At 46.5% G+C, this 26,913-nt stretch overlaps 11 protein-coding genes across 11 annotated transcripts; 5 read left to right on the plus strand and 6 right to left on the minus strand.

Annotated features, from left to right (window-relative positions):
- Positions 1-4,384: 4,384 nt before the first annotated feature.
- N7478_002493 (uncharacterized protein) lies at positions 4,385-4,627 on the plus strand (the record flags this gene model as incomplete). The annotated part of the gene is made up of 1 exon (XM_056918707.1): positions 4,385-4,627. The coding sequence occupies one exon, from the start codon at positions 4,385-4,387 to the stop codon at positions 4,625-4,627; it is 243 nt and encodes an 80-aa protein (XP_056781865.1).
- A 175-nt stretch (positions 4,628-4,802) lies between these two features.
- On the plus strand, positions 4,803-5,441 carry ura6 (uridylate kinase ura6; the record flags this gene model as incomplete). The annotated part of the gene is made up of 1 exon (XM_056918708.1): positions 4,803-5,441. One exon carries the CDS (start codon positions 4,803-4,805, stop codon positions 5,439-5,441), a length of 639 nt encoding a protein of 212 aa, XP_056781866.1.
- Positions 5,442-6,096: 655 nt separating this feature from the next.
- On the minus strand, positions 6,097-7,593 carry N7478_002495 (PCI domain protein; the record flags this gene model as incomplete). Its single annotated transcript, XM_056918709.1, has 2 exons — positions 6,097-7,223; positions 7,353-7,593. 2 exons carry the CDS (start codon positions 7,591-7,593, stop codon positions 6,097-6,099), a joined length of 1,368 nt encoding a protein of 455 aa, XP_056781867.1.
- A 541-nt stretch (positions 7,594-8,134) lies between these two features.
- Positions 8,135-8,872, minus strand: N7478_002496 (uncharacterized protein; the record flags this gene model as incomplete). Its single annotated transcript, XM_056918710.1, has 3 exons — positions 8,135-8,536; positions 8,607-8,683; positions 8,740-8,872. The coding sequence occupies 3 exons, from the start codon at positions 8,870-8,872 to the stop codon at positions 8,135-8,137; spliced, it is 612 nt and encodes a 203-aa protein (XP_056781868.1).
- A 2,080-nt stretch (positions 8,873-10,952) lies between these two features.
- On the plus strand, positions 10,953-11,648 carry N7478_002497 (PaaI family thioesterase; the record flags this gene model as incomplete). The annotated part of the gene is made up of 1 exon (XM_056918711.1): positions 10,953-11,648. One exon carries the CDS (start codon positions 10,953-10,955, stop codon positions 11,646-11,648), a length of 696 nt encoding a protein of 231 aa, XP_056781869.1.
- Positions 11,649-11,965: 317 nt separating this feature from the next.
- N7478_002498 (thioesterase family protein) lies at positions 11,966-13,091 on the minus strand (the record flags this gene model as incomplete). The annotated part of the gene is made up of 2 exons (XM_056918712.1): positions 11,966-12,879; positions 12,992-13,091. The coding sequence occupies 2 exons, from the start codon at positions 13,089-13,091 to the stop codon at positions 11,966-11,968; spliced, it is 1,014 nt and encodes a 337-aa protein (XP_056781870.1).
- Positions 13,092-13,965: 874 nt separating this feature from the next.
- N7478_002499 (putative alpha,alpha-trehalose phosphate synthase subunit TPS3) lies at positions 13,966-16,970 on the minus strand (the record flags this gene model as incomplete). The annotated part of the gene is made up of 3 exons (XM_056918713.1): positions 13,966-14,021; positions 14,090-16,836; positions 16,948-16,970. The coding sequence occupies 3 exons, from the start codon at positions 16,968-16,970 to the stop codon at positions 13,966-13,968; spliced, it is 2,826 nt and encodes a 941-aa protein (XP_056781871.1).
- Positions 16,971-17,664: 694 nt separating this feature from the next.
- On the plus strand, positions 17,665-18,876 carry N7478_002500 (Stk19 family serine/threonine-protein kinase; the record flags this gene model as incomplete). Its single annotated transcript, XM_056918714.1, has 2 exons — positions 17,665-18,220; positions 18,287-18,876. 2 exons carry the CDS (start codon positions 17,665-17,667, stop codon positions 18,874-18,876), a joined length of 1,146 nt encoding a protein of 381 aa, XP_056781872.1.
- Positions 18,877-19,107: 231 nt separating this feature from the next.
- On the plus strand, positions 19,108-20,117 carry N7478_002501 (SRPBCC family protein; the record flags this gene model as incomplete). Its single annotated transcript, XM_056918715.1, has 2 exons — positions 19,108-19,591; positions 19,666-20,117. 2 exons carry the CDS (start codon positions 19,108-19,110, stop codon positions 20,115-20,117), a joined length of 936 nt encoding a protein of 311 aa, XP_056781873.1.
- Positions 20,118-20,236: 119 nt separating this feature from the next.
- On the minus strand, positions 20,237-20,828 carry N7478_002502 (uncharacterized protein; the record flags this gene model as incomplete). Its single annotated transcript, XM_056918716.1, has 3 exons — positions 20,237-20,488; positions 20,608-20,697; positions 20,757-20,828. 3 exons carry the CDS (start codon positions 20,826-20,828, stop codon positions 20,237-20,239), a joined length of 414 nt encoding a protein of 137 aa, XP_056781874.1.
- A 1,219-nt stretch (positions 20,829-22,047) lies between these two features.
- On the minus strand, positions 22,048-23,848 carry N7478_002503 (MDR family MFS transporter; the record flags this gene model as incomplete). Its single annotated transcript, XM_056918717.1, has 2 exons — positions 22,048-23,520; positions 23,630-23,848. 2 exons carry the CDS (start codon positions 23,846-23,848, stop codon positions 22,048-22,050), a joined length of 1,692 nt encoding a protein of 563 aa, XP_056781875.1.
- Between the last annotated feature and the right edge of the window lie 3,065 nt (positions 23,849-26,913).

Raw genomic sequence — 26,913 nt, forward strand, 5'->3', positions numbered from 1 at the left:
ATGTACCAATGTCTTTCTCCTTTCAAGATCCTCGGTATTTTCTCTGCATGTAGTTATGGCTAAGCAGTTCTTCGCATAGGGCGGGATCGTCATGATGGACGGGCTCTGTGGGACTAGTTCACTCTGGCTGAATCCAGTTCCTGGGCTTGAACCTCAGTATAACCGAAACGGTCCGCATATATCAAAATTTCCTATCACCTGGTCTACAGCAGTGGAAATTGACAAGGGAAGGGAGAGAAGTATGTTCTAATGTTTGGTCGTAGTGATTGCGGCTGCCGCATATGGTGAAGAGACCTTCATTCCGGGCATGCCTTGGAACGTTGGAACGTGCAACAATGGAGTTGGAGTGAGTATGGTATACAATGATTATCACATTTCGATCCTTGTCGCAGTCGCAGTCCCCGAAACACGAATCTCTAACCTGCGAAATTGAATTCATATAGTTATATCCCCGAATCCACCCAGAGTGGTGCGATCCTTTCAGTGCCTCTATTCGTGAGTACTGCGACACAGGAGATAGCTCCTGTTGCATGCAGTACCCACCAATAGATGACGGAGCGCATTTTTATTATATTTTTCGCTACAACATGGACCTATTGCATTTTGTTCAGCGTCGACTGGCGGAAACGCCCGTACTCTGATTGATCTCGCCTAAGCGATGGAGGGGTAAAAAGCAGGGACAAACATAAAATACGAATGGCAAGAATCTTCGATGGGAATACTGGGGGTTCAATGGCCGCAACGCGCTTCCAGCTAGGCTTCTTTTTGAGGAGAGAATCTCGCCACGTTTGAAAATTAGGGTTTTTACATGGTTGGCGGTTTAAGTGGGGTGGAGTGGAGAACGCGAACATGGATGTGGACACTTCCAAGAAACGGTCATATTTTAGGGACTTTCGCTTCAAAAGCTTAAATCTATGTACGATTCTGCAGCGGCACATCTTGAAAACCACGCGATTATATGGGGATCCACGGATCTAGGGTCGATGCGTATCAGTTTCCCCCTGTAACTTGGTCATTTTCGTATATGGCGCTCAACAATGCAGATGAAGATCAAATGATTTGCCCCATCAAACCTTATACTCAAGGACCATGCAGCCAGCCAGCGGCATATGGTTAAACCCTGACCTCACAAGTGACCTCGGGCTTAAAGGCGAGAATAGCTGGGGTAATCTCACATTCAAATGTCTCTTGTATACGCATCATGCCATTCCATCTAGACGCACAGATGTATCACGATTAAATGCCGGGATCATGAGACTGTTTCGGGTATGACTCAAAAATGAGGTTGCTTCAGAATTCAGTAATACATCCAAGCTCCCAACGACCCAACTTTCCCCGGTGGATGGTGGATCAAAAAGCCGAATCGAGGCCCTCCACCTTCTCGAATTCAGGACATGCGGCTACCCTTGATGAAAGGGAAAGGATTAAGCTTATCAATCCCGGAGACGTAGCCTATTCGGAATAGGCTTTGGATCCCTTTCATGTCATCCAGCGAATCACAAATCGAAGTAGAGAAGTCGAATCTACATGAAACCTAACCTACAGCGTAGATCATCAAAATGACGTACTTAAAATCGGTAGCTCCGTAAATTCCACTATAATGGCTCTACAGTTCCTCGACATTGTCTCAAAATTCGGATCCTTTCGAAACAAACTACTGTACTCCATATTCACAAAGGATTCCATGTCGCGGGACAATTGTTGAGACTCCAGAAGTAGCATGTCTATGTGTAATGCCAAGAGAGTAAGTGCTCTCCTCGAGGATCCACCCACAAACGGTCCTCACATGCAGACGTCAGGTGTAGGGTACAGGAATGTTGGAAGTGGTGTGGTCGGATTTTCCCTTGGCTGGTCTGCTCGACGATCCTTCCGAGCCGCATCCTCCACAAAACATGTAGAGCCGAGATCTACTAGATAACGGCTGACGTACAGCGAGGCCTAGATCTTCGTTTGAGCTAGTAAATGACTCCTTCCAATTTTAATGAGATCTCGAATAGTCATAGAATCCAACGAAGAAGAGCATCATCTTGAATCTTTTTAAGTCTCAATAATATAAACGATGAGCATGTAAATCAGAAACCTCTGTGATTTATTTGCATTGTCTCAGACAACCTGACTAAATAACGAATATCAAAATCTACTCACAGAAGATGAGGACTTGTATCGTGATCTTGACTCTCCCAATATGCATAATTCAGAGTCAAAGGTAAAAAGCAAAAACAAGTTAAAATAAAAATTGTCCTATGGCTACAAAATAAGTGCTGTCGCATGATGAGCATTGTCAAAGCCAAGGAGTTCTTTAAAAAGCAGAAGATCGATCGTTCTGGAATGGAAAATTAGAGAAAGAAGACACAAACTAACGAGAAAGAACCTTCCATAACCAGACTAAACCGAGCCAGCATAGCATTACCTCGTAGAGCCACATTGGCTTTTACTGTAGCGAAGTTGGTCAAAGTACACGAAAGAACATGCAAAGGCATGCTTTCCGTCAGGTTGACACTTCACACCAGGCTTCAGAAATAATTGCCAATCTAGCTCGCGTGGTTGAGCTTGATTGATTGTCATTGTGTTTTCTCGGCTTCCTTTCCCACTTCTTTTGCTCTGCTACCTGCCATACTCGTCTCAGCTCCTTCTTTGTCGTTGAATTTGCATCTGGGGAGAGTATCTGAGATTTACATCGGTTATTTTCCAATAGAGGAAGGACTGAATACGAATATGATCTCATCCAATAGCAATCCCAACGAGTGGCCGAGAGCATCATGTTCCAATGGAGAGCTTTGAGAGACGTGAAGTCTCTTTGAGCTCGTTTGCGGACTTTGATTCAGGCTTTCTCGCTCTTGCTTCTTCACGGCATAAACTCATTATCGCGCGGCACGTTGTACCTGGTATGGTTTAATTCGATGTGATGAACCGCAGATTTGGCAGTAGGGCTTGTCGTCACTAGAATTCGTCGCAGACTATTTGTGGTGTTGAACACAAATTGTGTTCGGGAATACAACAGAAATAAAACCTCGTCATGGATGCTTCTGCATACCAACAACAAGTTGATGGGAAACGACGGGCTTGTATTTAGGTTCAATTCATCTTCGAGAATCTCTGCAGGAATCATGAGTAGCGGAGAATCTTCCTCGGCAACGTGCTATTTGTCACTTACCTCAATGCAACGGGGGTCCACTCCCAGAGAGCGTTTACTCGGTTAATTTTTGGAACACGGATACTGAAACGGATGAGGGTACCAACGGGGTGTAGAACGTGGTGAGAAGTGCGATAAGAGGCGTGATGAGGAGCTTGATGAGGAGCGCGATTGAAACCATCATCGATACCGTAGTGGAAATGGTAGACGAGAAAGTAATGGGAAAGAGGGCTTTGAGAAACTTGAATGCCTGGAAGGTGAAAAGAAAAAGACAGTGCCAGTGAATGATACTATATTGCATGATGGCACTATTTATAGTATATTGACGTCGATGCCGGTGTCAACTATCACGTATGAATACTAGAGATTTAAGTCCCGTCTCTACTGAAGCAGCCTTCGAGAAGCTTGCCAATAATCTAGTTGAACCAGAGTAAGCTTACAGTAGAACCGAGGGTCCGCAGGCAATTGTACTGAATCTGATGGGTCTATCCAGGTAAATCAAGCCTGATATAACTCTGACTTTGAAGCCTCAAGACGTTCAAGTGCAGGGCCGTCACTGAGAGTACTGCTTCTTGTAGAAATGATGACAGTTCCAAAACTTCATTTTGCAGTCTTCGGGGTGGTTTGGGTATTCAAATTCCTCTTGAAGGGGACTATTGCCGGATCAATGGGAATGAAATATCAGAATAAGGCCCCTAGGGAAGGGAATATGGATATCTCAATGTTAAGTACATCCACGTAGGTACATCATGATGATCCATATGTAGTATATTCAACGCTATTACTAGTAGTAATAACGGTAATACTACTCATGAGGTCATGTATGTTCCGTCAGTGGTTCAACGCTACTACCTGCCCAACCATTAAAGTTCAGTTATTGGTACTACTAGTACAACTTAAACTTGAAGTACCCAGGTATCACTCAAAGAATACTAGTACTATATAGTATGGATGTCAGTGCGACTCGGAGATGGGTGTATATATACAGACTACATAGTAGCAGTATGAAGGTATTAATATTCGTTACCAAATCTAACTCAACTTAGTAGAATAATTCTAATCTAAACATTGGGTGTGTATCAACCCATGTAGAGAGCTCCAAAGACTCCAGAGATCCATGGATGAAGCTATACAGAAAATCCCCAAGCAGAAAAGCGTGGCAACTAAACCCTTTCCGGCCGATCCCAACTCCCTTCTTTCCCAGTGCTTCATCTTTTTCTGCTTCAACTCTCTCCAATCCCAACCAACTCCATGTCTCCATTCTCCGCAACCCGTCAAGCCACCGGCGTCCTCTCCAAGCCTCAATTCCTCTCACTTGTACGATCGTCGCCCCACCGCCCCTACTCAACTCCGAGACCGCCACCCAACGCCCCTCACAATCAGCAACGATCGCATTTCAAGATCCTCCCCATCATCGCCATTCTCGCCATTGGCTCCGGTTCTTACGTCTTGCTCGTCAAATCTCGTACTGGCCAACCTACCCGACCCAACTAAGCAAATCCCAACCCTCAAGCCTCAATTCCAGTCCGGATCCGGCTACCCCTCCTATCTCCTAATTCGAAACCTAAATAAACCGTCCCACACAATCTAATCCTCCCTACTTCTCTACTTTCAACCCACCACACCACAATACACCAAACAACAATTTTAATCCAATCCAATCATCACAATGGCCGAATCTACTAGCCCCCGCTTCTCTACAAACGACGTCACTGTCGTCTTCTTCCTCGGAGGCCCTGGTAGCGGAAAGGGTACCCAATCCGCCAACCTAGTTAAGGACTATGGCTTCGTCCACCTTTCCGCCGGTGACCTTCTGCGCGCCGAACAAATCCGCGAGGGCAGCCAATACGGCAGCTTGATCAAGGAATATATCCGTGAAGGCAAGATCGTGCCTATGGAAGTTACCGTCGCTCTTCTCTCGAACGCAATGGCTGATTCGCTGGCCTCATCTCCCCCGCCCGCTGGTACTAAGGCGCGATTCCTGATCGATGGATTCCCGCGTAAGCTGGACCAGGCTGTTTTCTTTGAGGCTACCGTTTGCCCTTCGGAGGTTGTGCTGTTCCTTGATTGTCCTGAGGCTGTTATGGAGACTCGTCTGCTGAAGCGTGGAGAGACGAGTGGTCGGGATGATGATAATGCCGAGTCTATTCGCAAGCGCTTCCGTACTTTTGTTGAGACTTCTATGCCTGTTGTGGATGATTTTGAGAAGAAGGGGAAGGTTGTTAAGGTTCAGGCTACTGGATCAGTTGAGGATGTTTATGCTCAGGTTAAGACTGGAATTGAGGCTCGCAATGTTCACCCTCGTTGAGCTTGAGTGTTTGTTGCAGGTTGCATAGGATGATTGACCAAGAGCTGGTGGTTGTGAAAAGTGCGTTGTTAAATACTTGTCGTGGAGCCTTTTAGACCGTTCATCATCCCCCCTTTTTCTTATTTCATGGGGGATATCATATTGATAGATTGCACATTCTGTTTCCTACTTAATAATCTCCACACCATTTATATTCATCATAATGCGCCTGCCTATAGTGCTGTGTGGCTATTCTGTTACCCAGCAAGGCGCCCCCTTCTACATTGTATCATAGCATAAAAAACTCGACAGCGCTTTGCTCAAGCGCATCACAAAGGCCTAATTATGCCTCGAATAATTTTTGGAAATGTTTTTATTCCTGATCAGGAGTTGTTCCTCCAGATAACATAAAATTGAAACAAGTAAAGTAAACCAGACATGACATGACTCGTGGGGATCCCTAAATCAGCGGGAAGGCCAGTTGATCCATCCTTACAACTGGCCAAGAGACAAAAGAGATATAAATGCATAAAAAAGACAATAGAAAAAAAGAGAAATAGGATGGCTCCCCTCTATTAGCGGAAAGGATTTTTTTTGTGTTCTGTGAGTTATCCACTCAACCTCATCAAACACCAGAATCCATGCACTCCCAAACAACCAACGAGCGACTCTAAACTTATTCAGCAGTAGGCTCAACCTCGCGGGTTTGCGCGGGCTGGGACTGCTGGTTACGGCGAGGGCCTCCAGAGCGGGCCTTGTCGTTGTTCTTGGCCGCCTCCTGGTCGGCAGCAGCCTGAATACCTTCACGGACGAAGCGCTCACGCTCAGAGCGGATGACAGTGAGGACACCCTCGAGGGAGCGGCGCCAGACCATCAGACGGCCCTGGACCTCAGCCCACTGCTTCTCACCAAACACACGGTAGGTGGCACGGTGGACAAGGAACTCAGCGCGCTGCTGGGAGAGCTTACCCTCAACAAGACCAGCACGAATGGTGTCAATAACCCACATCTCGACATCGGTAGCGGGGACGCGCAGAGCGGAGACGATGGTGGCGTAGGGAAGCGAGCGCGAGGGGGTGGAAGAGGCAAGCGAAGTCAGAGTCAGCAGACGCATCTTGGTCTGGAGAGCATCGGCGGCCTCGGCGAGAACGCCGCCAGAGATGGAGGCGAGGGGAGAGGCAGCGATGAACTCCTCGTAGGCATCGAGAGTGTCCGAGGTGAAGATTTCAAGGAGCTCGAAAAGAGTGCTGTCGCTGGAGCGGAGGGACTGGACGGCGTCTGAGCCGGTCAGAGGGGTGAAGTCGAAAACGGTAGGGCGACGGAGGGCAGAGGCGAGAGCGCGAACAGCGAGATCGCGGGCAGCGGGCTTGCTGGCATCAGCGGCGGGGATGGTCTGAAGGGCCTGAACAACGTGGGACTGAGCCAGGTCATCGTCGCCGGCGGCAGTAGAGGCATCAGCAATAGCCAGGTGCAGCTTCTGTGCCTCCTCGTCGTCCAACTCCCAGGCAGTCAGCCATGTGGGCAGCTGGTTGGCCAATTGTGGCTTCAGAGCCTCGAAAGCGTATCCGGACCCAGATTGGCGGATGACGGCAACAATGGCCAGGAGAATGTGGTAGCGGCTGGAGTCGTTACCGGACAGGGTGTTGAAGATGGTGGTAAGGATAGAGATGGCCAGAGTTGGGCCGAATTGAGGGGAGGTGGTGATGGGCTTCGCAAGGTAAGCGCAGATGCGAGGCAAGAAGGCGTCGGGATCGGAAGCCTGGTGAACGAGGTGCACAAGGAGGTTGTAAGAAGGAGTGATTTCTATTTTTTTCAATCCCATGTCAGTTCCATAGGTCCATATCTTCTCGAAGAAAAAAAAAGTTGCTATGCCGCCGCATCATCGAATATCGATTTTCTTGGCGGTCGCAACTTCGAGATACAATGACTCACCCTTCTCGGGGGCACCGTTCAGGACGGCAGCGGCGGCCACGATCTTCTTCAGGACCTCATCGTGTTGCTTGAGGTCGGGTTCGCCCTCGGACTGTTCCTGCTCGCGGATCGGCTGGAGGAGCGGGGCGATCTCGGACTGCAGGCTGCCCTCTTTGCGGAGAGCGTCGACGTACTGGGCGAATTCCTCAGCGAGCTCGGCGAAAGAACCCTCAATGAGGAGGGTGTTGGACGGAGCGGGCATGATTGGGGGGTGGTGGTGTGGTGGGAGGAGGAGAGGGAGAGAGGAGGTTCTTTGATGGTGGAGTCTATCGATAAGTTGAGAAATTTCAGTGTGTGCCAAAAAAGTCTTGGCGAAGGGAACAACTGATTTGACTGCGACAACAACCACATTAACCTGACACCCTCGTCACTGCATTCAACCACGTCAAATAATGCAGAACCTAACGAAACTACGATACGGATTTTTGAAAGACGAAATAATCTAGAAGAATTGCCAGAATGAGCGATGTTATTATGAGTTATTCGCGATTCGCACACTCCAGACTCCGGACTCCAGAAAAAGGTTCCACCAAACACAAAAAGTCCGATGCCGCCTTCATAGATAAGCGGAATAACAACCATACAAGCTGGGCAAGCTCCAGGGAAAAAGAGCCACGAAGGGTTCTCGAACAATAACCGGAAACAAAAATCACAATCGCGCTAAAATAAAATGATAAAGGAAACACACGTTGACCCTTACACTAACGCGCTCTCCAAATATTATGTTTCAGGCAGAATACGCCTTACAGGACCAAACGCATGGCAAGGAACATGAGAGATGCAAGCACACCAGTGGAGTAGGTCTCAATCATGCCTCCAAGGGGAGCTGCAGCACTGGAAGTAGTAGCACTCGCAGCGGCGGCGGATGAAGAAGTGGAGGACTCGTCGGAATCAGTGGTGGAGGCCATGTGCAGGGTGTGAGATGGAGCAGCCGAAGAAGAAGTGGAAGAAGCGCTGGAAGTGGCATTCTTTGTTCCACACTTAGCGGCCTTCTTGCAAGCCTCTTGACCCATGACATCGTTAGGGTGGGCATCAATGCATTGACCGTAGTTGGCTTCGCAGACGTAGAAGGGAACGGTCTGGAGGAATGGGCTGACATCGGGAGTAGTGCCGTCGTTGCAGACACAGTCGAACTTCAAAGTGGACTAGAGCGAGTGCTATGGTTAGATTGAATCGTATTGTATCGAGGTGAGATGAATTGTAGGTGTCACATACGGGATCACAGCTGTTTTGTTTGGTTCCATCGCTGCAAATGGCCGGGCACTGGTTGCGCTGGCCCTGGCACCACGAGTCTATTGCATATTAGTTGATTTTTCCTCTCAGCAGAAGAAAAAGGATGTAAACATACTCAGTTCATCCGGCTTTACGAGCCCAATGTTGAAACCAGCGGGAAGGTTGTATGGTGCGGAGGACGGCGCAGAGGAGTTCTGGCCAAGTGCTGAAACCATCAAGGTGGAGAAAAGGACAATAGAGGAGAGCATGATGATGATTTATTGTGAATGCAAATTAGAAGGTGATAGAGTATGAAGACAATAGTTCCAAGAGAAAGAGAAAGACAGTGAGAGAGTTGGAGGTGAAGTGAAGAAGAAGAAGAAGAAGAAGAAGAAAACAAACAAACTTGGAAGAAATGGCAGGCACAACCCGGTATGGACGACCCTGTGAAGGGAGACCGTTTCCTAAGTATTATTTAGGAATAATAGTATACAGTAAATAAACAAGATTAAATCAATTAAAAACACTCATAACCAGGGTAACTGTCAACAAGGCAGCAGCCTACCCCCAGCTGCCAGTCACATAACTTCTCACTTTCCCCCAATCCTCGAATGCCATACCTTAACAGTGTGTTTTAGACTTCACATTATTCAATTGACTCGATAACAGCCCCCTGCAGTATTCTGTACTACTCGTGTTGATCCTATACGGCTATCTAGTAACACAACCTTTCCGCCTCTCTAGTTGAAAGGACGTAAGGTGTTATTGAGGACTTCAAGGTTGTACAACAACCCAAATCTACATAAAGAATAAACAGTTAAACAGTGGGCTTGGTGTGTCCTTGGTCCCTCTGGAGGTTGTTGATTCCTGCATTCCAAGCCGGATTCCTCATCGGCTGGGGACATGCCTCCTTGCAGCTGTCACCTGGCGATCGCATACCCGAGTAAGACCATGCCAATGCTCCTTTAGGTTTTCAATTGCCGAGATCTAAGACACATTGGACTAGCTAAGTAATCAATTCTTGTCCCTTGAGTGGTCAGCGTGCAGGGTATTTCGTTTTTAATATCGATCTACACTACACCTATGTATGCGGCATCAATCAACTGAAAGGCCCAGTAACTTGAAGTTCTTCTTAAGCTTCTATTGAAGAGGTTAAATTATGTAGGAATCAATCTTTAATCCAGCTTTGCACTGTATATGTAAAGATCCGGTAAAATGACTTCATGTCCTATACAGTCTCGACTTGCTCTTGTCCTTCTTTTGAGATATCCTTGAATGGGATCCATTTAGTCCACACAACGAAAAGGAATGAGACGACAGGGCTAACGGCGGTTATGTGCTGTCCATAAGGACGTTAGTATAACTCCCTATGAAAGAGGGCATTGCTCAAATTTCTTACAAAGACTTGCCTAAATGCTTCGCTATAGGCAGAATAACAACCGAAAGATATTCGTTGGGGATAACTGATCTCACTTGGGTTGCCCCGGTTGATATCATCTTCTCGACCAAAGATGATGAAATCCCTCCCTGCAGCTCGCTTCTAAGCCTGGACTCAAATATTGCATCACCCATGGCTAGAAAGATGGCACAGCTTGCCGAGATCACAAAGAGAAGGCTAGTTGCACCTAACGGAACAAGGCCAGGTGGCAAGACGCCTGAGCTCCTAAATGAGCCCTGGAAATTTAGTTAACAGCCTGTACCACCTATTTGGAGAGCCAGAAGTAAACAGGCTATTTCACCAGCGAAAAAGATAAAAACGGCTATATCCAAACGTCGGAGCTTAGATTTCAGAGAAACTTGTTCAGAGGTGGCTTTCCTAACATGAAAAAGATAACCACTCCTAGTGCAGAGAACCCACCAATTGGCAGATTAATCTAGAAACACCATCTCTCTGTAGATATTGATTATCAAAATTGGAATGGTTGAATGTGAAGGTAGAAAGTTCAAGTTTTCGATTGAAAACGATTTGAAAGATTGTTGATACTAATTTGAAGGTGATGCAGAACTTTTGAACATTTCAAGATTGAACTTTACGAGCGTTAAAGAATTAAGTATCTTCCAATAACCACTCCATTACATGTCTAGGCGTGTAGAATGGACGCCTGGACATAAATTTATATAAAGTACTCAACATCTATAGTTCCAATGTAAGCCGCTTACCCGATCCGGTCAGCCGAGGTTCACCGGGGCTCCGGGGTAAACTGATGAACACGAACTTCCATCTGCATCACACTTTAAATATCTCTCCTCCTTGGATTTTAGGGTTGCTCGCCGAGAAGGTCATTGAGATAACCTTAACTACTCTGCCATTAACAGCTCATTCTAAGAAACGAGCTTCAAACATAAAAAATGGCTGACCCGGAACCCGAGATCGCCCACTTCCGCTCCCATCAATGGGCCAATTCTCTAATATCCTCGGAGGACTTCATCCCAATCCCTACGGATTCCCGGAAAATCAAGCCCTCAACCGGAGAAGACGGTTATTTTGCCAACACGCTAGGGACTCCATCTACCATTCCACATGTACTCACTTTAATGCGTCGCGACATTCCCGGCGCGCCCGCCGAGACTCCGACCTGGCTCCCCGCAACAAAACAAGATGCAGCGGCCACGGCAAAACCCACTCCAGCCGTGAACCCGGCGGATGTCCTCATGATTTTTGATCTTGGGAATCCTGGTCTCTCGGGTCATCCGTACACTGTGCACGGCGGCCTTGTAGCAACGCTTATAGATGAGGCCATGTCTCTTGCTGTTGCGGCGCATACCCGTGGACCGGGTGCAAAGATGACTGTGGAAGAGAACCCCCGCGGAAAGGTCTTTACAGTGCAGCTTGATGTCCGATATAAACAGCGGGTGGTCACGCCTGCTTTGCTAGTTATACGGGCTAGAGTTATCGGGCGTGTTGGCAAGAAGTTCTGGGTAAGGGCTCAGGCTATACAAGAGGATGAAGAGGGTGCTGGTGGCCATTTAGAGTGGGCGAAGAGAAAGGTTGTCAAGGCCGATGCTATGGCTTTCTGGATTGTGGTGCCTGATGAGAAGCTTTGAAGAGGAATGATCGTCATATACACCCGTGTACATATAGACTGAGACTGGACTTGTAGATATACTGCTATGCAGCAAAGCGTCCGCCTATAGATATCTCATTATTGTCTACTCGCTTTTTTGGAATAAAATTTGCATACATTTTTTGTTTGTCGGATATTTTGTTTTTTTCGAATCCACCGATTCAAGTCGATCCACTCTCTGTAAACATAGGCAATCGTTTTATATTAAGAACGGCCGATAAATACATGTATGCAAAATCCAACCCTCGCTCTACAGCATTATATAAGTCTAAGTACCCGAAATCAAACATGCACCATTTACAGCTTGGTTGCCTTCCGATTTCCTGTATTCCGGCTCGCGCTAACAACCAAGCCAACCTGTGCGCCAGCCGCAACAACCTCTCCATCTTGATCCAAAACCGTAACATTCAAATCGGTTCTTCCATCCTTGACCACCTTTGTCTCAATCCGACTATACAGCCACTCAACCCCACCAGGAGGCAACCGCTTCTTCAAATCAAGACTCAGCGTCACAGTGGGGTACCAACTTTTCGCCTTACCCGGGGCCGCGTTCTCTGTATCTCCAGCAGCCCCAGATGAAGCGACAACATCTAGCCCATCCAAAGCCATAGGAAACATATCAAGCAGATATACAACCGCCGGGTCAGTCCATCTCCCTTCTTTATCTCCGTTCGGCTGAAATCGCACCCACTGATCAATAGCCATGCGCCCATGGCGCTTCTGCTGCACACCTCCATTTCCAGGCCCATAAATCTCGATCTGGCCCTCTGCGAGTCGGAATTCGGGATACCGCGACTTAAGCCTAATCCACTCACCGTCTTTTCCTGTACTGGCTAACTTGGCGAAATCAATACCTCCACCTGGGAGGGTTCCGGGCGCAGGCGCAGGGAGCGGAGTCCATCTTGTCTCGGCAGTGAGGCCTACCTCTGCATCTGGCGGGCTGACAGTTATGTATCCCGCTACTTTTATCTCGAGGCGATCTTTTTGTTTCTCCGAGGGCTGGAGGAGCTTGATGTGGATTGTGCTTGTGCGGGCGCCTAGCTTGATATCTTCGACTTCGAACGTCACAGGCCCAACAGCCGTGCGTCTAAGGAAGGAGAGTTGAATGGAGATAGGAGCTGCAGGCGTTGAGTATTGGGTTGGGTGGGCATGGGCGAAATGCGTGGTGGCTAATTTATACAGGACTGATGTTGTATAGCCGCCATGGGGAACTGTGGGGTTTATTTGCATTAGTTTCATTCCTGATTTCCCTTCTGGTTTCAGATTTTCTTTTCAGCCTTGCTAGCGCTAGCAGGGCAAATTGGGATTCGAACTAGACTGTACCTGTTCCGATGCACCATTCCGGGCGGAGAGTGGCGCTGTATTTATTGTTTCCTTGGGGCTGGACGTGGATTGCCTCTTGAAAGGATGCGTTGAGAACCATTGTGCATTAATGTAAAGTAATGATTGGCGAGGGTCCTTGAAATGTGCCATGTGGGGGGACGAAAGAACCCCTGTTGATTTTATGTGCTAACGAACTTGGTCTCCACTCTCCAGCTGCGGGGAGTGAACCTCGGCTGGATTTCCACGTCATAGCCGACGCTGAGTAATCTTGCATAAAGCTGCAGATGCCTGTTAATTAAGCGAATTATACTGGTTGGTGAAAGAGGTGATAAGAGGTTTGGATTGAATATTACGAATCTAGATGGCCACTGTTTAAAAATGGTTGCATGTTTGGTGATAGCTGCACGATCCAGGTTAATATTAGATTCGGGTATTGCAGATTTGCACCATTGTTCATGACAAATCCAACAATACAGCAGCAGCTAAGGCCAACCAAGATGCTTCCAAGTTCGGCCACTTTTATTCAAAACTTCTGTCACCTGCCTTCAAATTGTTACAATGCATTACTGACGCTCATAGTAAAGTCAACTGGTGTATTAAAAGTATTGATCTAGTAGTAAATGTTCGAGAGTGCTGCAGGCACACAATAAGTTCCCTTGTATATCACGTACTAACCCTCAATATATCTAAACTTTAGCCGAATTTACTCAGTAAACCTGTTTATAGGCGTCTCCATGAAACGTACCAGCTCAAACAAGACCACTTCATCCAGCAGAGGGAATAAACTACATAGAACTATCTATCTACCAAGCCCGAAATAAACCAAATTGTATGACCGTGTAAAAGGCAAAAAGTGAAAAGAAATGAAAGAAATGAAAACGCCGATCACCGCTTCGTATCATGGATTCGTCTGACCGTGTTCAGGTTAGGGGAAATTAAGTGACCTGTCAGATAACTAAGCTTTTCGGGGGGCTTTACTGTACCGCGGGCTTCGATGTAGTAGGAAGTTGCTGTAAACAAGCAAGGACACCTAGAGAGAGATTAGCAAACTGAGTAAAGAACAGGAAGAAGAAGAAAAAGGTTTTTGGGGGTATTCACCTGTCACTCCCTGCGTTAAAGTCGCCTTGGCCTCGGTGCTTCGTGATCCCAAGGTGACCGTCATGGAGTAATCAACATCATTGTTGTTCTGCAACTCATTGGCCCAGCGGAAGACGGGCTCGTCTTCTCGGTTGTCTCCCATAACAAGCAAGAAATCAGGCTTCACAGTTTCTTCTAATTCTTCAGCAGCTTTCAAGCACCATTTCCAGACCTGCTCTGTGGCTGATGCTTTGGTAACGCTCATAGTCTCCACAATGAGAGCACCTTCGACTGGGACGGCATGTACACCGTAACTAGAGCAAGCATCATTGATATGATCTGCACATTCAGCAGCAAGACGTCCTGCGCCGGGATGGTTTTCTGCAGACCCATAGTGGAAGACAAGCGAGCAATGAAGCTCCTCGACCCAGCTGCCCTCAGTTCGGTCTTTGAAATAGGCCAGAATATTGGATACAGACTTCTTCCACGTCTGGATATGAGCCTTGCTTACAATGCGAGCCCATTCATCGGACTGGGGATCACGAACAAAGCAGCCGTTCTCAGCGATAAGCCCGAGATTATTGACTTGACGGAAGAGCCGTTCCATTTCTTCCGGCATGCGGGAGCTCATCACGTACACCACATTGTCTGGGTCGTCGGTCAACTCCGTGAGTACCGTGATAGCACGTTGAGGGGTGGTGAGAATAATACTACGAGGGGACCCCCATGAGGCCAGTGTGCCCTCGTAATCGACAATCATCAACCGGCGCTTTGACTGTCGGTACTGATCAACGAGCCGTGGTATAGAGAGTCGAGGAACAGCCATTATTTCTCGTGCAGACTGTTCATTCCAGACGCGTGTTAAGGTTTCATTGAATGATTTCACCCAGTTGGCAGTGGAGTTTTGCAAAACTGCCTTATGGAGTTGATCCCATACTTCTTTCCGCTCCTTCTCACCACGAGTCAACGCGGTATGAATCGCTTCTGAACATTGTCGGTAGTCCCATGGGTTTACCAGTAGAGCATGGTTTCCAAAGACTGATGCACTGCCGGTGAACTCACTGAGAATCAGTGAGCCATACTTTTTGTCCCCATAACTACCGTCTTGACAATACACAAATTCATGGCTGGTTAGATTCATGCCTTCACGAAGACTGGTTATCATCAAAGCATCCGCCACCGTAATAAGAGCGAGATACTGAGAAAATGCAAGGTCTTGTTTCAAAAACACCAATGGCTGATGAGCCAAAGTCGAGTGGGAGGAGTTGATTCGCATAGCAATGTCAGATATGGTGGCTTCTAGCTCTAACTGTTCCGTAGTGCTAGTGGCAACCTGAATCAGAACTACCTTCTCTGCCCATTCCGGATAGGTGTTGAGGAATAGTTCATAGCTCAGTAGCTTTTGACGAATGCCCCGAACAGAGTCGATCTTGTCGCGAGAGACGATCAGTCGCTTACCCTGGTATCGCTCAGAGATAATATCGACCCATTGCTCTACATCTTCCGTTCGGCGCCGCTTGTCCCAAGAAGTCGGATCAATACCAATCGGGAATGTCCCTACGTTGATAAAACGATCCTCCATCTGGATCCCCTCATTGGTAGCCTCTACGCATAAAATGCGACTGCAGGTTTGCAAGAAGTGTCGACAATATTCAGAAGTCTGGAAGCCGATTAAGTTGGCACCCAAGACGCCCTCAAGCAGCTCCTTGCGCGGAGCCAAGCACTTGAACACCTCGGATGATGGGAAAGCAATATGCAAGAAAAATCCAATCTGGGCATCAGGAAGCAGCTTCCGCAACATAGCTGGAACAAGCAGCAAATGATAGTCTTCAATCCATATGGAATCACCTCGCTTCCAACTCGCTGCAATTCGATCCGCAAATGCCTGGTTGAGCTTCACATAGTAGATCCAGGAGTGGTCTTCATAAGCTTTGCTCTTCGGGTTGTCTGGAATTTGGTAATGAAAGACAGGCCATAGAATGGTCTTACAAAAATGGGTGTAATGGCCATCGAAGTCTCCGTCATCCACAAACACAGTCAATGAGCCGTACTCATCCTCTAGTCTCTCTGCAATCTCACGACGTGTGTGATCCGCCAACGCATCAGTAGGCATACCCAAGGTGCCAACCCATATCATCTCGTCGAGATATCCAGCATCTTTGGCAGAGCGAACTGCATTGCGCAGTCCGCCATTACCTTGCTCTGCTGTTTGGACAGTCCAATCCGCCCGGGAAAAGGACATTTTCCGATAGACGGACATTTTTCGACTAACTGAGCCATGTTTTTTGATTCCAAAATATGGTGCAGGCTGTTCTGTCTCCGGGATCTTCGGTAAGGTCGTTCCCTTGGCCAGTACAACGGGATCTGCGTGCTTAAGAATTGACGGAGACGGCGATGCGAGGGGTTTGGCCTTCGGTTGTGTGAGCGCATTAGTTGAGCCCCAAGCTGGTGAATGGGCCTCGCTCTCTGTAAGAAGGGGGTTTTCCGTTGGAGGGGTGGATGTTGGTGGAAATGGGTAGCCTGACTGTTTGTCGTCGGCCTTGGCCATCGCATGGGCAAAGATACTCTCATGGTCAGTGGTCGCACCTGGCGTGAGCGCCGAGTTGAGATTACCATTGCTACTCTCGAAAAGACTGGCAGGTGCGCTTGGAGAAGAGGTTGCTGTATCCGCTACAGCACTGGAGGCTGCTGGTGCCGGAGGGGTCACTTGAGAGGCGACGCTGTTGCGACCTTTGTTCACATGAAAGTTCACTGTGAAGGGCAGAAAGCTAAACAAGTCATGAATAAGTCATTAATTATCATTTGCATTCAATACTCTCATTGAACTTTCTTTCTTGGTTTTCCTGAGGTGACGGTAGTCTTCAACCAAGTATACTTACAGCGAGGCAATGATCACGGTCATAGTGGACAGAACCTCCCTTGTGAAAGAGGGGGTTCAAGGGATAGAATGTAGGTGTATCACAGCCGAAGCTCCCCGTACAGCGATTGGACCCAGAGATCAGGGCGTTACCTTCGTAGCGATCGAAATGGTTGAAATTCACCGAAGTTAAAGGTGTTGTGGAGCTTGGATACTAATCAGATGAAGATCTGTTTTTCTCTCATGGCTACGTCATGTGAAAGGTCGATCAAGAATCAAGAGTGGACACTTCAGTGAGGTGTGCAAAGAACGCAAAGAACGCAAAGAATGGGCAGTTCCAAGATTACTGTCAATCTGCCATAAGCCTAGAACTTCAACCCAAACTTCGGAATAGAAACTGGGAACTGTCTAAACTTGAAATCTGTCAGAAACGCGGGGAGGGACGAGACCAAATTGGCTATTCTGCTATTCTGCCGTTGAAAACAATGCGTATTGACTCTGACGTCCCATACCAAATGCCGACGACTCCGTCTCCACATATGGCCAAAAGAATGTAATATTACAGTATTACAAATACCATTGTATGGATGCCCGGTTCTGATTGGTGGAATGTCTTGGTGGATCACCTGACGACGGATGAGGTAATCCGCCTAGTCATGATGTCCCTCACTGAGCTTTTGCTGGTCTCGGTGGTTACTTCTTTTCGTCGCAATCAAGTTTGCTCACGCCCGTGCCAGGTATGACATTGCGCCTCACGTCGGCTCCAGTATCCGGTATCCAGAAACGCAAATCTGCCAAGTCGGTTCCTGCAAAATCCCGCGTCTCGCCCTTCGCCGCTCATGCGCGCCGCAAACCAAATGTCGTTGCAGCCGGTGTGAAAACAGCGGCTGCAGACTTCGGTCTAGACGAACCCCTTCCCGATGAAGGTATCTCATTATATATCTCGGAAACCGCTTCAGTCCAAAATGTCGAACAGGCAGTTGAGGATGTTGGAAGTCGAATGTTCGACGAACTGCCAGCACGAGCGGGGATGAACAGCACACGGATTGCGGAGGTTCTGAATTTACGCCGATCGCTACCCCCACTTGCTTCCGTGGCCCATATACATACCCTGCTAAACGCACCCACAAGAGTGGAGCGAGAAGTAGTTGAGTTGGTCAAATCAGGTCGGGTTCGTCGTTTGATAATCCCTGGGCGCGGGAATGATGCAGCTGGATTGGGCGACTGCCTAGTTCTTGCAGAGGAGTGGGAACACTTGGTCCGCAGGAGCACAGCTCTTGATACCGCTATCAAAGGTGAGCGCTTACGATACCTTTCCACATCCTTTCAGAAGAGAAACGAAGAGAGTTAACTAGTCGCAGATAGATTTATAGATATCCTCAATCGCATGGGAACCCACTCGGCTCTCTCACAAGGAGTTTTTGCGCCCGAGGAGTATAGAGCATTAATGCGTGCTGGCTTTCTTGTCTCATCGTCGTCATTTACACAGGGATCTTTGAGTATTGCATCACTCCCTAATTTGCCCACCGCTGCTATATCATCAGCCAGTCGGAGTACATCAGCCCATTCTCAGCCCGACCAGCCTGTACAGAGTGACTCCCAGGCTCGGGCTGCAACCTTGTTTTTGTCGCTTCCAAACATTGGAACGTTTCTACGATTGCTTGGAGCAGGACGTGCCCACTTATTGTCTCTTCTCAAACGGTCGCCTTCCGGTGAGGTACCATTGGGTCTGCTTAAAGATCGTTGGGATGGAGCAGTCGAAACAAACAAAAGCTTCCATTTGGCCAAAAGGGCTAGAGGCGAGTTTGCAGGGATTCTCCCCGGTAAAACCAAGAAGTGGAAAGATTTATATGGCATGCAATTCCGCTGGGTGCTGGAAGAGGCACTGGGGGCTGGGCTTGTAGAAATATTCGAGACAGGCAGTGTTGGACCCGGAATCCGCTGCTTATAGAACCACATTTATAGGGCACTTGGCTCTTTATAAGAATAAAATTTAATGAATGATGACTGAAATTATAGGGCAACCCCCACTACAGAAAGTTAACCACGATAGCAACTGCGCCTCTGCCTGTGGTTGAGGGAAAGTGCCGGCCGATCTCTCCACCCATAAATAAATGTAAACAACAACGATTGAACTCTCTAAATCCCCTCCTGTCATCAACTTTGCTACCAAAAAATCAAAATGCCTCTCTTACGTTTACAGCCACACTTGTTCGCGTCCCTCCCCGCGCATTCCTCTCTCACAGCCAACGAGGCGCGCCCGCAACTCCAATCATTTGCGGGGGATGCCCTCCATGAAGCTCTGGAGTTTCTCCACACGATCCCGTCAACATTCACAACAGACCCCAAATTACGCGCGTCGCCACCATCTGAAGCCAAAGTCAAGCTCCTACGGAAGTGGCGCGATCCTTCAACAAACAATACAGTTGATAAAGCTCCCGGGGCTGAGTTCTGGGTGTGCCGACAAAGTGAACATGTGAATGCCAATACCCAAGGAACAGCATCATGGGAAGAGTTTGAGAATGGACTAAGGTCGAACCACGCAGAGAATGAAATGGACTACACGCCTAGTGTGACAAGTGTAGAGCAACTTATGCAATGGTCGCGATCGGACATTGGAAATATTGAGACTCAGGGAGTAGCCTTCAAGGATGTCGATATGGAGAGTACGTATCGATTAATTGAAACCCTTGCACTATCGCCTATGTATCGCATGATCGAGAACTAATATATAGCACAGTCAATTTGATCACCCACACCTTCCACCCTGGTGCGCTTATTGCGCCTCGCAGCTTCATCTCCCTAACCATATCTGCTGCATATGACAACACGCAAGCCCCAACTCATGAGAATGCCCAAAGCCGCCCCCTAAAGGGATTCATTACAGCGCAAATACCGCTTCGATCAACTGCATCGTCTACCCCACCAGGTCTCCATCAAAAGATCGTCGCTTCTGTACCCAAACGTGCCATCTTTGCTAGTTACGCGAGTGTTGAACACGTTACGCTTCTTCCGCCTACTGGCGAGAATAATCTCAGCCTCATCGAGTGGACTATGGCAACAACTTCGGATGCAGGTGGCTCTATTCCGCAGTGGGTTCAACGAAACTGGACCATGGGAGGTGTGCCACGAGCTGTTGTAGCAGATGTGGGGTTATTCCTGGGGTGGACTATGCGTCGACGATCATCTTAATCTCGGAATTACTGAGTTTAGGAGCTGTACGATGAAATGTGTCATTTGTGTGCTCTCAAAGCAAGAAACATGATATGCCAGAATTACTCTGGTGCGAACTTTCATCAATGATATGACCTTTATGACTTGAAGGCTGCGTATGCTTGCAATGCGGCAGAGAGCCCAACAGCCCACGCATTTTCGTTGATACCATGTTTAGCATACCATGCCGAACTGGTCCAGAGCAGGATGTTGATGATGCCCGCCATAGCTTTTGTGAGTGGGTCGTTGAGAGCAGCTGGGTCGCGGGACCATTGATAATGAAGGATTGCTTGACGTGGATTAGTTGAAATGTCTGGTAGATTCAATGGAAACTGAGTACCCACCCGATACTAAGAAGAATGCGCTACCCTGCATGACGTAAAAAACAAATTAGCAGCGATTATCTATACCCAAGAGCTCCCAGGATCCCCGAAGGATCAAGCTGGTAACCGCAGGATCGAAAACATACCTGATACCAACCTACAGTTCCACAAGCCCATGGTCTGGAGTTGGTGATTGCCTTGAAAACTTTCTCCGATGTCCATTGTCTGCCGCCAATCTAAAATAAAGTATGAGCACCTTGAGAGCCTTGAGTCCAATATTTGGAGCCCAACGTACCGTGTGTCCAACAGCAAGCAACACAAAAGACAGAGCAGATGCTCGGAGAGATCCAGAGGGTGCTACAGACATTCTGATGTGATAATCAATTGTTTTCTTGTATATAGCGAGATAACGGAGAGTGAACAACTTGAAGACGCAAATGATTAGAAATTCCAAACTCCGCATTGAAAACTGGGATGGACGGACCCCTAGATAAACAGCACCTCGGTTCAGTAATTGTGCAATTGTGGAGACGCCGAGGTCCCCACTTTTGGCTTGCAGGAGGAATCCTGCCTTGAGCTTATTTATTTTCATCGCGATCTATAAACCACTTGTGCGGGGTTTTCAGTTTAGTGGGATTATTCAACATCCCTCACTTATGGCAATCAATTTCAAATCTTTATATATTTATATGCCCCGGGTTTGATACATTATGGTACTACAAGTTTTATAAAACATTGTGTTTCAACTTTCTACATTTATCACTAGTAGTAAGTAGATATATTCTGTAGTCGAGCAATGCTGGGTAGGTTTAATTAGGTTTCCACGTAGTATGGATCGTACTACAAGAGGTTGTAGCATAGTACTAGGGACTAGTACTACTCAACAAGAGAATCAAGACAGTAGTATCAATCACCAATGTAAAAAGCAGCTCTGACTCCAGGGCTAGCATAGGGCCAATATCGGGGTCCAAGCCTTGAATATTTCGATTTTGAGCCAGGGTCACTGTGAATTAGTCCAGAAGTTCAAAGCTCATCAAGTAGAAGGCCCAGTACAAGCAATTACAATGACAACTCCCGACCACAAAGGTTTGATTCACAAGTTCCTAAATTGGATACATGCGGCCTTGCATACGCAGGTTTATGAAATGCAGTATATAAGCGATAAAAAAGCGAGCCTATGTGACCCTTGGGTCGTGTGGCTCAATGGGAATGCCCGAGGCTTACCAAAAACAAGTCGGAGTCGTTCCCCCCAATTTTTTTTAAATCTTTTTTTCACCTTGACTGGAGGTCGACTCATACATGTAGTGTTTTTCTTTTGCACGATGTTAAGGAATGGAATAGAGAAAAGACATAAAGTATAGGAAGATAGTGTGTATCTGGTTTATTACAAAGGGGCCCACCTGTGTCTAAAGGGTGTAGTTCATCAAATGAAATATATCCTACTTTCAGATGTCAAAATAGGCTACATCTAGACCTATGGGCTTAATTATTAAGAAAACGATCGGAGAAGAGATATATTCATTATTTCAAAGCTCTATTAATATAATATTATCATCACAAACGCCACTGAAGCTAATGGCTGGCATTCAGGCCTGATTCTCGATAACCTGTTCTTGCTTTTTCTTATTCGCATCCTTCTTGACGCTCTTCCATTCGAAGAAGAAAGCCGGAAACAAAGCCAAGCACGACATAGTGATCGCAAGAATAACTGTTCTCGTAATAGCATCACTGTATCCATCCAAGACAGCATCTAACTTCGATTCAGGAACATATTCTCGCAATGTAGTAGCTCCAGCCGCGATAATCTTCGCAGCATCGACACCAGGTACACTTGCTAGATTCTCATTGAGAAAATTGGTGAATAGTGTCTGCGCAATAGCAAGGAAAACAGCACCATTCAGCTGCTGCGAGAACATGAGCAGTGAGGCTCCAACTGCGACATCTGCAGGTGGAAGACATGTCTGCACGGCAACATTGGCCTGTTGGAAACCGAATCCGAGACCCAATCCGTAGATAAACTGGTAACCGATCCACTTAGAATGTCCTGTAATAGGTGTGAATGTGTAGATCAAACCTGCGCCAACTGAGAGCAGAACCACGCCCGCGTACAAGAATGGATTGTAGTATCCGAATTTTGTAACTGCCACACCTGCACTGATTCCCCCTACCACCATGGCCAGGACGAGAGGCAGATTCATGATACCCGATTTCTCGGCATCGACGTTTTTGATGGCCTGGAACCAGATGGGAAGGTAGTAGAGCATAACCATCATACCAGCACTGAGACACATGGTCCAAGCAACACCAGCGAGAACGGAACGTTGCTTGAAAATGCGAGGTGGGACAAGCGCTCTCTCTCCGCGCCGAATTTGCGAAGCAACGAATATGGTAGCGAGAACACCGAAAAGGACGAATAGGAGGATAATCCGCCAGCTGCCCCATGCGTATGTAACACCGCCCCATTCCAGAGCAAGTAATAGACATACGACGGAGGGCATGAGGAAAAGATTCCCAACTGGGTCAAGTTGGAGAAGCTTCTCTTTCATGGTGAAATTTCCAGCTTTCGGAGGTGGCACATCCAGCAGGAAGAAGATGGCTATCATTGCTAGACCTCCGAAGGGAAGATTGATGTAGAAACACCAGCGCCAGGAAACATTTGTCGTGAAGACACCACCTAGAATGGGACCAAGGACTGAGGCAATACCGAAAACAGCACCGTTGAGTCCTTGGAAAATGGGTCGTTGTTCGAGAGGAACGGTCAAGACGATGATGAGGACCAGGCCTGCTGCGATACCACCGGTTCCTAAACCAGCTACTGCTCTACCGATGATCAAGGCGACTGATGAAGGGGCTGCACCGCAGACAGCGGAACCAATTTCGAAAACCAGGATTGAAATCAAGAAAACCCATTTCGCGGGGTAGATGGTGTAGATTCGGCCGTAGACGAGTTGAGATGCCGATGAGGTTAACATGTATGCACTGCCGTACCAGCCAATGTCGTTAATACTGTGAAAGTCATCTGTAATTTTGGGCGTTGCTGTTGCGACAATTAAACGGTCCTAACCAAATGTTAATTTTCTTCGAAATTCTTTTCTTTTCCTTTCCTTTTATTGTTTCCAATAGGAAAAATGTGTATTTGAGCTAGTTTGCTCTAGGACATGTACTTACTAGTGCAACGAGGAAGATGGCGATATATAATGACAGCATAATTGGAATGATCTTCTTCATAGGAGGATATTTTATTGACTCTGTTGTAACGGTGCGCTGAACGACATCGGTGTCGTCTTTCGGAGATGCCGACTCCTCAAAAATCTTTTCATGATCAGATTGGGAAGAGCTACAGTCGTGTAATGACCTCTCATACGTTTCTGGTTGTGTAGCCCCCATAGTGAGATAGGGTATTTGATTGTGTGTCAAATATTAAGAGTGGCCAAGCGTTGATATGATGGATGTAGACCAAAGGTGCCCAGATGCGGCAAGGTTGGAAAGTAGATTATTGTTGTTGATGTTTGAGGATGTTTGGGGACCGAACGCCTCTTATTTATTAAGTTATTCGGGTGAGAGATGGAAATTTTCTTAAAGGATAGTCAAAGCACTTGAGTCATTCGGATTTAGGGTATTAGTATAAGCTGCTCCGTTTTGCATCCAGATCCAAGGATGGAGCATCGGGAACGGACTCCTCCGTAGAGGTGTATCAACCACTTATGCCCAGTAGTGTTTTCAACATAGTCCTCTAAAATTGTCTTTTTTTGCCGAAAAGGGCAAAAATCTATAAAAAATGAATACTCAATATCTGTCGTGAATCCAAAGAATCTACACACTCTAAAAATCCACCATTCGCCATGGAACAGCTGCTTGAAGGTGCCCAGCATCAGAACTGTGCTATGTGCATCAAAATTTTCCATGTAAATGGTATCCACTGCATAATCTTATTGAGAATAACTTTTGCATGGAAACAGGCTCGAGCACAGTGGATTTTCACCCTGAGAACCCTGGACCCTCCATGTTCATGCGCCGCCGCTCCATATGAATCTCGGCCAGAGCCCGACGATTTCAAAGAACGGACAAGTTCAATGCATACATGGAACAGAATAGAATACTGATTAGAAAAATGCTTTTCTAGTAATGATGATCCGATAAAATTTCCTTCAGCTTAAGCCTTGAGACTGCATTGTTGTTTTTCATCAGGCCATTCATACTCTGTATCCATCACCGTTCAAAGCGGACGCGGACTCCGTTCCTCCGTCCGTCCGTCGACGTGACCCACCTATGCTCCGTATAGGTAAAAGGGGTTATAATTGTCACACGCTTTGACCCCCCGGGTGTACTGACCAAGCCTACGTCTTGGTCAGCCACCCTTTTTGTCAAACCCACATTGAATTGTCAATATTTCACCTTTTAATCCCATCTCTCAACCAGAACAGGCTAAATATGTCTTCTGACCTCGAGACTCGAATTCAACGTGCCTTAGCAACCGTATCCGATCAACAAACGCCCAATTTAAGCACTTTAGCCCGGTCGTCTAACCTTCTATATCGAACGCTTGTCCGCCGGTTCCACGAACGTAGAAACTTCGAGAACAAGCGATCGGGTCAACGTACCCTAAATTTAGTACAAGAGACTACTTTAATCCGATATATTAAGCAACTTGACGATCTATAGGCACCTTATACGCTCTAAGAGATCGAACGTTGCGCGAATTCTATTCTAGTCCGATCAGGTTAACCTCTAATAAGCAAGATATAGGTAAGTCGGTTTATACAACACCTTCCGGAAAGCTTCTTTTAGATTAAATAAAAGCCTATTAATAAGAAAAAACTCGAATCTAAGGATATCTTATATTTAATCATATGGTTTGAGTACGTTAGAGGTTGGTTAGAAGGGATTAATCCGAAGAATATATATAATTTCGACAAAACGGGGTTCCAATTAGGTCAAGGACAGGCTCAAAAGATTATTATACACTACTAATATAGCTCTAAGAAGCTTACCTCGACTGATTGAGGTCAGATTGTTACCTTAATTAAGTATATTACTGTAGACAAGTAGTTAATAGTCCTATATCTTATCTTTAAAGATCAGATATATATAGAAGATTAGTTTTAAGATAACCCTACCCTCAACCAATACTATAATATTTAAGTCTCTCCGACTAAATGGTTATCCGATCTAATTGCTCTCAAATGGTTATATATCTTCTACGAGAATACCAAAAACCGCATTAAGACTAATAGTAAATATATACTCTTCTTCAATAGGTATAGGTCCTACCTAACCTTTAAATTCCTTGATTTCTACGACCAAAATCGGATTATTCTAATAAGCTTTCGACCCTATATGTCCTATTTTGCACAACCTTTAGACCAAAAGCTATTTTTAAGCCTAAAACAGCATTTCCGGAAGGAAAATTCGCTTATAAACGTATAGTTCCAGCCTGATTCAGTAAAGCGTCAATTCCTTAAGAATATAACCTTAATTCAAAAGAAAGCAATCATACCACATATTATTTAAAGTGCGTTTCGAGATATTGGTATATAGCCTTTTAACCCTAATATTATGATCAGACCAATACAAAAAAGATAGGATAAAAGGCATACAAACGACCCAATTCTCGAGTTATTAGGCTATACACCTGAACCACAGTCTTCGCCTATTATATCCCCACCACAAACAGTTAAAAAGCTTAATCGGATGGGAAATAAACTCAAGAAACATATTGCAAAAATATCAGGCCAAATAGAAGATCAGACCGAAGAGCTAAATCGATTAAAATGTGATTTCAAGCACTACCAAACGGGTCAATTAATCAACGTGGAGTATACACATAAGCTTAAAAGCAAATTAATATCAATTCAAGCTCGTCAACGTCCAATTCAGACCAAAAGGACTCGAAAGCAGTTATTAAGCCTTACTGCATTAGCTCCTTTAGACGCTAATCGCCGAATTTGGAAGCGTGACGAAGAAGAGAAAAAATCAGACCATATGCGCATGCTCCGGGCTGCTGCGCAGGATTCGGTCTCAATTCCGCAAAGATCGGACGAAAACAAAGATCTCGAGGATCTCGAGGGATGGGTCATAGGAGATGATGGAAAACCACTTTATATAGTTGATACAGAAGGGGTGTCGCTGGAAAAGCTCAAAAAGTGTAAATATTGACAATTCAATGTGGGTTTGACAAAAAGGGTGGCTGACCAAGACGTAGGCTTGGTCAGTACACCCGAGGGGTCAAAGCGTGTGACAATTATTCTCCAGTCCTATCAACAAACATGCATATCGGAGTTTACTGCAGATTTATGCGGGGGGTCAATAGCTAACTCGGGATTTGGTACAGCCGGGCGTTTAACTCTAGAATCCATAGTTAAAGCTCTTCGGACCACCCGATGACCCACCGAGGATGTAAGGATTTAAGGATGTAAGGTCGCCTTATTCCCGTAATAGATCTAGCCATTATC

Source organism: Penicillium angulare (genome assembly GCF_028827245.1).
Source record: "Penicillium angulare strain IBT 27051 chromosome Unknown utg000003l_segment0_segment0, whole genome shotgun sequence".
Lineage (NCBI taxonomy): Eukaryota > Fungi > Ascomycota > Eurotiomycetes > Eurotiales > Aspergillaceae > Penicillium > Penicillium angulare.